Below are 11,584 nucleotides of genomic sequence, written 5' to 3'. Positions count from 1 at the left end.
AGCCAGAATACAGCAAATACAGAGGTGAATGCCAGCAGCAAACCACTGAACTGAGAATAGGACCCCCGTTGAAGGAATCAGAGAAAGAACTGGAAGAGCTTGAAGGGGCTCGAGACCCCATATGTACAACAATGCCAAGCAACCAGAGCTTCCAGGGACTAAGCCACTACCTAAAGACTATACATGGACTGACCCTGGATTCTGACCTCATAGGTAGCAATTACTATCCTAGTAAGAGCACCAGTGGAAGGGGAAGCCCTGGGTCCTGCTAAGACTGAACCCCCAGTGAACTAGACTGTTGGGGGGAGGGCAGCAATGGCGGGAGGGTGGGGAGGGGAACACCCATAAGGAAGGGGAGGGGGAAGGGGGATGTTTGCCCGGAAACTGGGAAATGGAATAACACTCGAAATATATATAATATATATTCAAGTTAATTAAAAAAATAGACTAACAAACACAAAAAAATAAGTAAATTCCTTTATTGTATCATTTAAATGTGTCTAAAGATAAGAATTTAGAATTTTGGGGATTGAGATTATATATGTATATATTCATATCATCTACAAATCCTGAAACTTTGACTTCTTCATTTCCAATTAGTAACACTTTGATCTTCTCTAGCTGTCTTTTTGCTCTAGCTACAACTTCAGATTCTATATTGAATAGATAGGAAAAGAATGGACAGCCTTGTGTTGCCCCTGATTTTAGTGGAATTGTTTTATGTTTCTGTCTATTTAATTTGATATTGGCTATTGGCTTACTGTATATCACTTTTATTATATGTAGGTGTGTGTATTAGAGCTCTCTAGAGTTCCCGAACTTATGGAATGTCTCTCTATATTCAGGGAACTTATTTTGACAACTTATAGTATGTAGTCCAACTAACCAAACAATGGGCACCTGTGGATGGGAAGTTCAAGAATCTAGCAGTTGCTCAGTCCCATGAGACTAGTTGTTTGAGCTGGTCTTCTGTAGACATAGGTTCTAACAAATGTGCTGGCAAGTTAAGTGCAAGCAATCAAAAAAAGGGTCAATTGTCCTTCTTCCAAAGTTCTTAATTAGACCTCCAGCAGAAGGTGTGGCCAAGATTAAAGGTGTGTAATCACCATGCCTGGATCTGGGACTTGCTTTGTCCCAGGGTAACCTTGAACTCAGAGACCTTCTCGCCTCACTTTCCTAGAATTAAAGGCATGTACTGCCTTGCCTAGACCTAAGCTTTCCTTGGCCTCAGGATCTCCATACCAAAATCCAAGTCAGAAACTTGAGTCTGTAACCTCAAAATCTGGATCACAGGTGTGGCTTCCAATTCTGGATTGCAGGTCATTCCAGATGTAATCAAGTTGGTAACCATGAATAGCCATTACAGTGTGTGCCTTGTATTCCTGATCTCTCCAAGATTTAACATGAAGGTGTGTTGGATTTTTTTCAAAGGCTTTTTCAGCATTTATTGAAATGGTCATGTGATTTTTTTTCTTCCAGTTTGTTTATATTTATGGATTTTCATATATTGAATCATCCCTGAATCCCTTGGATGAAGCCTACTTGGTCATCATGGTGATGTTTCTGATTTGCTTTTGGATTCACTTTGCGAGTATTTTATTGAGCATATTTGCACCAATATTTATAAAGAAAAAGTGATGTGAAATTCTCTTTTGTTCTTGAATCTTTGTGGGGTTTAGGTATCAGTGTCACTGTGACCTCATAAAAGGGTTTGGCAGTGTTCCTTCTGTTTCTATTTTGTTGAAAGTCTGGTCAAATTCTACACTAAAACCACCTGGCACTGGACTTTTTTTTGGTTGTGAGATTGCTTCTGTTTCTTTAGGGGTTAAGACCATTTAAATCATTTACCTGATCTTGATTTAACTTTGGTAAATGGTGTCTGACTAGAAAATAGTCCATTTCATTGAGATTTTCCAATTTTATGGAATGCGAGCTTTTGAAGTAAGACCCTAATGATTCTAATTTTTCACTGTTGTGTCTCAAGGCTGTCAAGGATTAAGCCTATTTTCTTGCACTGAGACAAGACCGGACGACCTCTGCTATATAGATCCAGGGGCCTTGGCCCAGCCTGTATATGTTCCTGGTTGGTGTCACAGTCTCTGGGAGGTCCCTGGGGTCTGGGTTAGTTGAGATTGTCAGTCTTTCTATGGAGTCACTCTCCTTTTCAGCATCTTCAATTCTTCTCCTAATTCAAACATAGGGGTCCCTGAATTCAGTCCCATGGTTGAGTCTAAGTATCTGCTTCTGTCTCAGTCAGCTGCTAATAGGGCCTCTCAGAGGACAATGGTGACAGGCTCCAATGTGTAAGCACATAGCATACTAGTGTGAGGCCTTGGTGTGTGCCCATTAGATGGATCCCAAGTTGGGCTGGTCAGTCACTGGACCTCCTTTCCCTCAGTCTCTTCTCCATTTTTGTCCCTGAAGTTCTTTTAGACAAGAACAATTCGGGGTCAGAAAATTTGACTGTGTATTAGTTACCCTGCCCCTCCACTTGAGGCCCTGTCTGTCTACGAGAGGTAGACTCTTCAAATCCTTCCCATTGTTGGGCATTTTAGCTAAGGTCACCCCCAATGAGTCCTGAAAGTGTCTAACCTTTTGGGTCTCTGGTACTTTTTAGAGCATTTCCTACCTCCCACTCTCAAAGTTGCATATTTCCATTCATTCTCTTGTCCTTCTGGGCTTCTCCCCTGTTCCCTTCCCCTATCTGATCCCGTTTCCCTTTTCCTTTCTCCCTTTACCTCCCTTGATTACATCCTTCTCACTTCTAAGTGGAATTGAAGACTCCTTTCTTTGGCATTTCTGCTTGTTACATTTCTTATGGTCTATAGGTTTTATCCTAGATATTTTGTATTTTTTGGCTACTATCCACTTATCACTGAGTACATACCATTTCCTTTTGGGTCTGAGTTACTGCACTCAGGATTATATTTTCTAGTTCCATCCATTTGTCTGCAAAATTCATGATGTCATCATTTTTATTAGCTGAATAATATTCCGTTGTGTAAATGAACAACATTTTCTGTATCCATTATTCAGGGTGAGGGCACATCTGGATTGCTTCCAGCTTTAGGCCATTACAAACAACGCTGGATGAATGTGGTGTAACATGCTTCCTTGTGTTATGGTGGGTCATCTTTTGGATATATACCCAAGAATTGTAAAGCTGGGTCTTCAGATAGAACTATTTCCAATTTTCTGAGGAAACAGTCAGATTAATTTCCAGAGTATTTGGGGCAGTTTGCAATCCCAGCAGCAATGGAGGAGTGTTCTTCTTTCTCCACATGCTTACAAGCATCTGCTGTCACTTGAGTTTTTGATCTTAGCCATTCTGACTGGTGTGAGGTGGAATCTCAGGGTCGTTTTGATTTGTATTTCTCTAATGACTAAGAATTTTGAACATTTCCTTAAGTGCTTCTGTGACATTTGAGATTCTTCTGTTGTGAATTCTGTTTAGCTCTGTACACCTTTTTAACTGGTTTATTTGGCATTTTGGAGGTTAACTACTTGATTCTTCATACTTTTAGACATTAGCCCTCTGTTGAATACAGGGTTACTGAAGAATTTTTTTCCAATCTGTAGGTTGGTAATTTGTCCTACTGACAGAGTCTTCTTTTTAACAGAAACATTTCAGTTTTATGAGACACCATTTATCAGTTCTTGATCTTAGAGCCTGATCTTAATCTGTTCAGGAAATTTCCCCCAGTGCAGATGACTGCTCAAGGCTCTTTTCCACTTTTTTTTCTATTTGACTCAGTGTGTCTGGTTTTATGTTATGGTTCTTGATCCACTTGGACTTGAGTTTTGTGCAAGGTGACAAATATGGATTTATTTTCATTCTTCTACATACAGACTGCCAGTTAGATCAGCACACTTTATTGAAGATGTTTTCTTTTTTCCACTGTATGTTTTTGGCTTCTTTGTCAAAGATCAAGCATTCATAGGTGTATGGGTTTACTTCTCAGTCTTTGAATCTATTCCATTGATAGATCTGTCAGGAGGAAGGTGGAGCCGGGTGGCAGGGGCTGGGGGTGGAATGTGGGAGAAGGGCTGTATTTCCTGCATCAGCTGGGCTGTGAGAGTATCTCAGCTGGTGTGGCTATTTAGGCAAAATTCTCACCTGTGTCCTTGGTCACTGAGGACCTCGTGGAAAGTACACAGCTGCAGGGTTTGGGGAGGTGTTGGCCAGGCTGTTGATCTGGCATGGGAGGGGAAGTAAGCCAGAAGGAAGGTCCCATCACGATTTTTTTTAAAGTACTGAAGAATCAACTTCATGGAACGAGTAAAATTATGTGCTAATGTGTAGCAAAAATTGTACAAATGTATTTGTAACATAAATAACATACAACTGTGAGGATACCATGCAAAGAAGAAAAAAAGTTTTGAATATGCAAGATAGAAACTGCAACACTTATTGATCCCCAGTAAGAAAAAAAAAAAAAAAAAAAAAAAAAAAAAAAAAAAAAAAAAAAAAAAAAAAAAAAAAAAAAAAAAAAAAAAAAAAAAAAAAAAAAAAAAAAAAAAAAAAAAAAGCACGGCCAAAGACACTGTGGGAAACAGTATAATAATTTTTAAAGAATTAAATTACCACATGGCCCAGAAATTCTTCTTTTGAGTTCATACTCCAAAAAATTAAAACAAGTACAAAACACAATTTTATCACAATCACCTTTGCCTGCAATTCACAATGATTAGAAAATAGAAAAACCTGAAAGTGTGGAAATAGTTGAATAGATGAATGTAGCAATGGCACACATTTACAACTTCATCTGATTGACCAATAGGATGTAAAGTAATGGAGACACACGTTACCATTGCAACAGAAAAGTACTTGGAATTTTGATGTAATATTAGCTATATGCACAATCACAAATTTTTTAATGCTATTTGTATTAGGCTTTCTACTGCTGTGATAAAACATCATGTCAAAAATACTTGGAGAATAAAGGATTTATCTCAGTTTAAGGTCCACATCACAGCCCATCTTTAAAGGAGGTTAGAGCAGGAAACCCATGCAGGAATCCGTAGTCAAGAACTGAATCAGAATCCAGGGAAGAATGTTGCTTAATTGTTTGTTTCTCCTGATCTAATGATTTGTTCAGCTTGCCTTCTTTAGTACTCATACTAACAAGGGTTCTTCTACATCAATTATCATTAAAAAAGGTCACTTTTCCACAAGCCAATCTGTTGGGGTCATTTTCTCAAATGAATCAAGGTTGTCTTAAGTTGACATCAAACTAGATAGCATACCTCTTATATGTAACACATAAAAATTAAGATTCAAAGAAAGAGAACGTAGAATTGTAGTTACGAGTTTCTAGATAAAGTGAGGCCTGTGTTACAGTTTAATGGGTACTAGTTGTAGTTTAACATGATTAAATTCTGGAGACACAAAGCAATAACTGTCTTATAAACTTTTCAATGTACTAATGTCATTTCATCATAGACTTCAAAACATTTATTATAAATTTTATTTTACATGCATTTTACTACATTAAAAATAAGTCAGCATGCCGGATGTGGAGGAATATGGTTTTAATGCCAACACTCAGGAAACAGAGGCTGGTAGATCTCTTGGGGTTCTGGGTTACTCTGGTATATATAGTGAGTTCTAGGCAATCCAGGGTGAAATAGTGATACTCGGCCTAAAGAAAATACATAATATTGTTATGACTATGTCCAGTTGTCAACTTGACTACATCTTTAAGGAACTACAATCCAGAAATGGAGGGCACACCATTGACACAGATCTTGAGTCTAAAAGACACAGGCTTTTGACATGGAATTTCACACCCTTATGATCTCGATTTTAAGGCATAATGGCCACAAAAGGCTTAGGACCAAGCAGGTAGAGGCAAGCATAGCTCTGAGTTCAAGGCCAGTCTTGGACCTTGAAAATTCCAAGAACACTTTAGGTCCAAGTGTGGTGATACACACATTTAATCTGAACCATACCTTCTGCTGCAGGACTACAAGGGACTTGGGACGAAGAGAGTAGGGGAAGCAGAAAAGGGGGGAGTGCAAGATGAGGTATGATAGGAGACAGGAATGATATACAGAGGATCAGAAAATCGAACAGAGGTATATAGCAACGGGGGGGGATTGGGAACTGGGGGTAGACAACAGAAATTACCAGATGCCAGGAAATCAAGAGGCTCCCAGGCCCTAAGAGGGATGAGATTAACTGAGATGACCAACAAAGGGGAAGGAGAACCTGTAGAGACCATATCTAGAGTTTAGGTATGTCTCTCAGTTGGGGTATGGGGCCACCCACATATTTCCAAATTTTTAACCCAGAATTGTTCCTGTCTAAAGGAAATACAGGGACAAAGTGCGGAACAGAGACTGAAGGAAAGGCCATCCAGAGACTGCCCTACCTGCAGATCTATCCCATATACAGACACCAAACCCAGACACTATTGCAGATGCCAGGAACTGCTTGCTGACTGGAGCTTGATATAGCTGTCAGAGCCTGACAAATACAAAGGTGGATGCTTGTAGCCAACCATTGGATTGAACAGGGGACCCCAATGGAGGAGTTAGAGAAAAGACTGTAGGAGCTGAAGGACTTTGCAACCCTGTAAGAAGAACACAATATCAATCAACCAACCAGACCCTCCAGAGCTCCCAGTGACTAAACCAACAACCAAAGAGTACACATAGAGGGACCCAGGGCTCCAGCTGCATATGTAGCAGAGGATGGCCTTATCGGGCATCTATGAGAAGAGAGGCCCTTGGTCCTATGAAGACTAGATACTCAAGAGTAGGGAAATGTTAAGGTGGTTAGGTGGGAGTGGGTGGGGGAGCATCTTCATATAAGAGGCTGGAGGGGAGATGGGATAGGGGGTTTCTAGAGGGGAAATCAGGAAAGGGAATACTATTTGAAAAGTAAATAAATAAAATATCCAATTCAATAAAGGTCAGTGGAAGAAGGAAGGCATCTTCTTATTTTCCTGCCTGTAATTACTTGCCTGCACATATGTTGGAAGCTACTTCTTTGGAATTACAGTTTATACTGATCAGCTGAAGACCAGGTGAAACACCTAGCCTTGTAGGACTGAGCAACTACTAGATTCTTGGACTTCCCATTCACAGCTGTCCTTTTTTGGGTTAGTTGGACTCCAGACTGTAAGTCATTCCAATTATTTTCTTTACTATATAGATAGTCCATAAGCTCTGTGACTCTAGAGAACCTAGACTAAGACAAATGACAAAAAAGTTAAAAGCCTACATATAAATATAAATAAATAGTAACAAAATACTTGATATGCATAATGATAAAAAGATCAATGCTCATTTATTTTGACTGAGAAAATTGCATTTTTATTTTCCTATAACATAAACATAAATTAGTACTTTGGAAAATAAAGTCTACATAAGATGTTTTCAAAGAATCTGATCAATAATTGTTAAACTTAATTTGCTATGTGTAAGTTATTTTGGTACCCCTTGGAGTTTGCTATCACTTTGCACTTTCACATGAAGGACAAATAAATGATAGACTTTTAATATACTGCTTTGTGTAGAAAAAACTCTAAAGTGAATAAAAGCAATGGATTCAAATTCATAGAAAGAGGGAGACAAACTGATTAATCATAGCCTACATGGTCAGGAAATGCCTTCACTGAACATGACATCTAAGACAGTAAAAGTAGATAATATTCCATTAATCTAGTTAAATTTCATGACAGGATATTTCCCTAGATAGGAATCTAATATTAAGATTAATATCCAATTTTATATAATTGAAATATAGAAAAGAAATGCCAACAAAAGCAAAAGCTGCTAGATAGGGTAATTAATTTCTACATAAATAATGATTAAGTCACATTTTAAAATCTTAAAAGTTACATAGCAAAGAGGAGGAAATGACATTTTAAGATATTATGATGCAGTAGTAATGAGGTAGTTTTATAGACAAGCTGGAGGGATTTCAAATTCTACTCCATAACTCATTAGCTACATAAGCTATTCAAGCTAGGCAATGACTAAATCTCAGTTCCCTCATCAAAATGCTAAAGAATTTCCTTCATGTAAATTACTTAGAATAATATCTGATAAACAGAAAGCACTGAAGAATATCATATCATTATTTTCATTTAAGTCTTTCATTAATAAAATATAAAGTGATGTGTACTACGTTAATATGAGTATATAGATCAATGATGTTTCACAAAATCAATGCCCCCCTAGTAATCAGGACATGGATCACCACACTAAATATCTATGACACTTGAAGCTTCTTTTCTTGAATCCAAAGGTCATTACTGTCTTCAATTCTAACCAATAAAGTAAAATTGATTTCTTAGAATAATGACTTTCCTGTTCTTATGTTTATACATGGCTTAAGAATCATTTTTATTAAGAGGTGCTCTGTTATAATGATGCTGCTTTAATGTAAGTATAAATGTTATCTGATTTCATTTTATTGTCTTTGTGATTGAAGTTATATAAATATTCTCATAAGTTTCTTTCAGGGAATATATTTATGCATTTTCAGGTGTATGCTGCTTTAATGTAAGTATAAATGTTATCTGATTTCATTTTATTGTCTTTGAGATTGAAGTTATATAAATATTCTCATAAGTTTCTTTCAGGGAATATATTTATGCATTTTCAGGTGTATGAATAGAGTGTAGCTAAAAATTCAAATTTAAATTTTCCCATTTGCAGTAAATGAACCATCCAATAACATGACATCCTTACGAAACACTGAATTTTATCCACTTTTTGACCATGTATGTAAAATTACTGTTTCTTTGCTTCCATCTTGTTTATTTATGCTTTTATTTTACAGTTCTTGGCATAGATTCTTGCTGTATAGCTACAACTTGATCCCTTGATCTCTCTTGTGATGATATTAAAAGCATATGCCATCTAGGCACAGTTTATACTATTGTTGCTTGATTTTCAATTTTCTTTTTATAGATGTTGATGAGTATGTTTACCTATTTTTCATATGTATTAATATCCTATTTTTGCAAATTATTATTTCCCAGGCTTGGGCATTTTCACCGAATTGTTTGTATAATGATTTTGTAAATATTCTTTTGTTACTCTAATTTATAATTATTTATTTATTTATTTATTTATTTATTTATTTATTTATTTATTTATTGAGTATGCTTATACTGAAACAGAGCTACATCATTTTCCCTCATCCTTTCTTCTCTCCAGACCCTCATAGCTACTTTTCCATCAACATCTCCAATATGTCCTCCCCCATATCTTCTTTTTGCTTTGGTAATAATGGTACATATAAACATAAACACTCATTCAAACCCATGTATGTCATAAACAGAAATAAATAAATACAACTGAGTCCATTTTTCTTTGTATGTGTGTGTACACAAACTGAGCAACCAATAAGGGGCTCATTCCTGGAATGGGTTAACTCTCATCCCAGGATTCATTACTAACCTGTAATTTTTTGTCTAGCAGTAGGAACACACAAGAACCCCCCTGCCCCACCCTTCTATTTAACACATTCATTTGTACTGGCATTATTCTACTCTTATTCATGCAAGCCATTTCTAGGAAAGTGTCTCACAGAAGACTTAGTGGTATCCTGTCCCTTGCAAAAAACTATTTTTCAGATTTATTTCTTGAAAATATGTGCAGCCAAAATAGAGCTTTTCACTCTATTATGTTTTCAATTTCTATGTATTTCCATTAAAAATCTAGCCATATATTATTTATTCATTGCAATTAGAATATTAATGTATTTTAAAAATCTTTTGATTTCAAAATCATAGTTGTGCATCTTTTCTCCTGTACTTTATTTTTAACTTTTACAATTAGGCTTATAATAATTTATAAAATTTAAATGTGGTCTTAACTTCCTCAGATGAAGTGTTAAGATGAAAGCCATATCAAAGCTGTGTGAAACCTTGGCTTGAACTGAGGCCAGAGCATTTCCTTCTTGTTTCTAACTATCCCTAGGTCCAGGTCTGAAAGCTTCTAGCCTCCATACAATCTAATTGTCCAAGCTGACTGATTCAATCTGGCTTTTCTTTGTTTCTGACTTAATTGCTCTGCTTGGCCTTATACTAACTTTAGCAATCTCTTTTAATCTTCTGGCGTATTCTCCTTCACTTGCTCATTCTGTCTTCACCTGTAAATAGCTTCTTGTCTCTGCAACTTGCCCAGATTATAAGAATTTAGAGGAGAACAAGGACTCTATCATGAGATATGACAGAAGTCATTCGCGTTATTATATTCTAGTCACAAAATAAAATAAATACAAAAGCTGACTTCATTTCCCCCAATACCTTGAAAGCATAACTAGGCCTCAATTCTCAAATCATAGGTTGATTTGCTTAGTAGAAGAAATTAAAGACATTCAGCTGTGGTATGGTTATATTTACTTATTCAGGTCTGAAACAAGTAAGAGTAGAAAAATATGGAAAATGTTTCTTGTTAGGAAAAGAATTGTGAGCAGATTTACAGTTATGGGTATGGGCTGTATGAACAAAACATTTATAATTAATAAAGAGATTAGTGGAATAAAAAATAGTCATGAGATAATCAGAAATGTAACATGAATTCAGAACATTGCCCATTGAAAGCTTCAGTTTATGAAAAAAGTAATTAATTTAAAATAAAATAACCTAACTGATAATGTTACTGAAGAGATTTATTGATAATGTTACTGAAGAAATTTTCTGCTCAATACAACTGACCATGAATCTCTTTCCCCAGTTTCAAAAGCCAAATCAGTACAATTGTGGTGTTTGGGTAAGAGATTATACCTTGGGATGACAGTTGAACTTGATAATATTGTGCATGCTATACTGGGTTTGCAGGTCTAAAATATTCAAGGGTGATGGAATTATAAAGACTTAAAATCACAGACTATTTTTGAAGCCAAGCAATATATGCTAGTGTCAAAGTATGTTCAAAAAGATCAAGAAAGTCTGTTGAATAAATCAGGAAAAGTGTTCAATATGAACAACCCAGAGATGCCAGAAATATGGCATTTCTCGAAAGGAAAGCTGAAGATATAAACTGGAGCCACCTCAAGATAAATCCTATACATGCTACGGACTGTAGGCCTGGAGATGAGAGGTTTCCAAAAACTGTTGGAGGTCAGATTATTTCATCATGAACCTTAAATGATGTATATTTGTTCTGCTGTGATTCATCACTACTTTGGAATGATGCTTCATTGGTGTACTCATGATCTCCTTCCTTCAAATAGGAATGTTTATTCTTTGTAAAATAAAATATCTTTACTATAATTGGACAGTGTTTGTCATAACAGCAGGATTCCTGATCAAGCAAGGACAGATTAATTTTACATAGAACAGTTGCTGCTCAAATGGTAACTTGATAAGTGCAAAATGAAGGCAGTGAAAGACATTCACTTTATGTCATATAGAGTGCTGGAGAGGAACACTCCTCCATTGTTGGTGGGATTGCAGACTGGTACAACCATTCTGGAAATCAGTCTGGAGGTTCCTCAGAAAATTGGACATTAAACTGCCTGAGGATCCAGCTATACCTCTCTTGGGCATATACCCAAAAGATGCCCCAACATATAAAAAAGACACGTGCTCCACTATGTTCATCGCAGCCTTATTTATAA

The 11,584-nt window shown here is 36.6% G+C and overlaps 1 protein-coding gene across 1 annotated transcript in view; it reads right to left on the bottom strand.

Moving 5' to 3' along the window:
• Window positions 1-11,584, bottom strand: part of LOC116887943 — a 60,561-nt gene that overhangs the window by 31,335 nt on the left and 17,642 nt on the right. Inside the window, exon 5 of the mRNA XM_032889399.1 lies at window positions 4,118-4,292. Coding sequence (XP_032745290.1) covers window positions 4,118-4,292 — 175 coding nt within the window. The remainder of the gene's footprint in view (window positions 1-4,117; window positions 4,293-11,584) is intronic.

The sequence above is a fragment of the Rattus rattus genome, chromosome X, assembly GCF_011064425.1.
Source record: "Rattus rattus isolate New Zealand chromosome X, Rrattus_CSIRO_v1, whole genome shotgun sequence".
Classification (NCBI taxonomy): Eukaryota; Metazoa; Chordata; class Mammalia; order Rodentia; family Muridae; genus Rattus; species Rattus rattus.
Note: the sequence above shows the minus strand (reverse complement) of the source record. Positions and strands in the feature narration are given on the sequence as shown.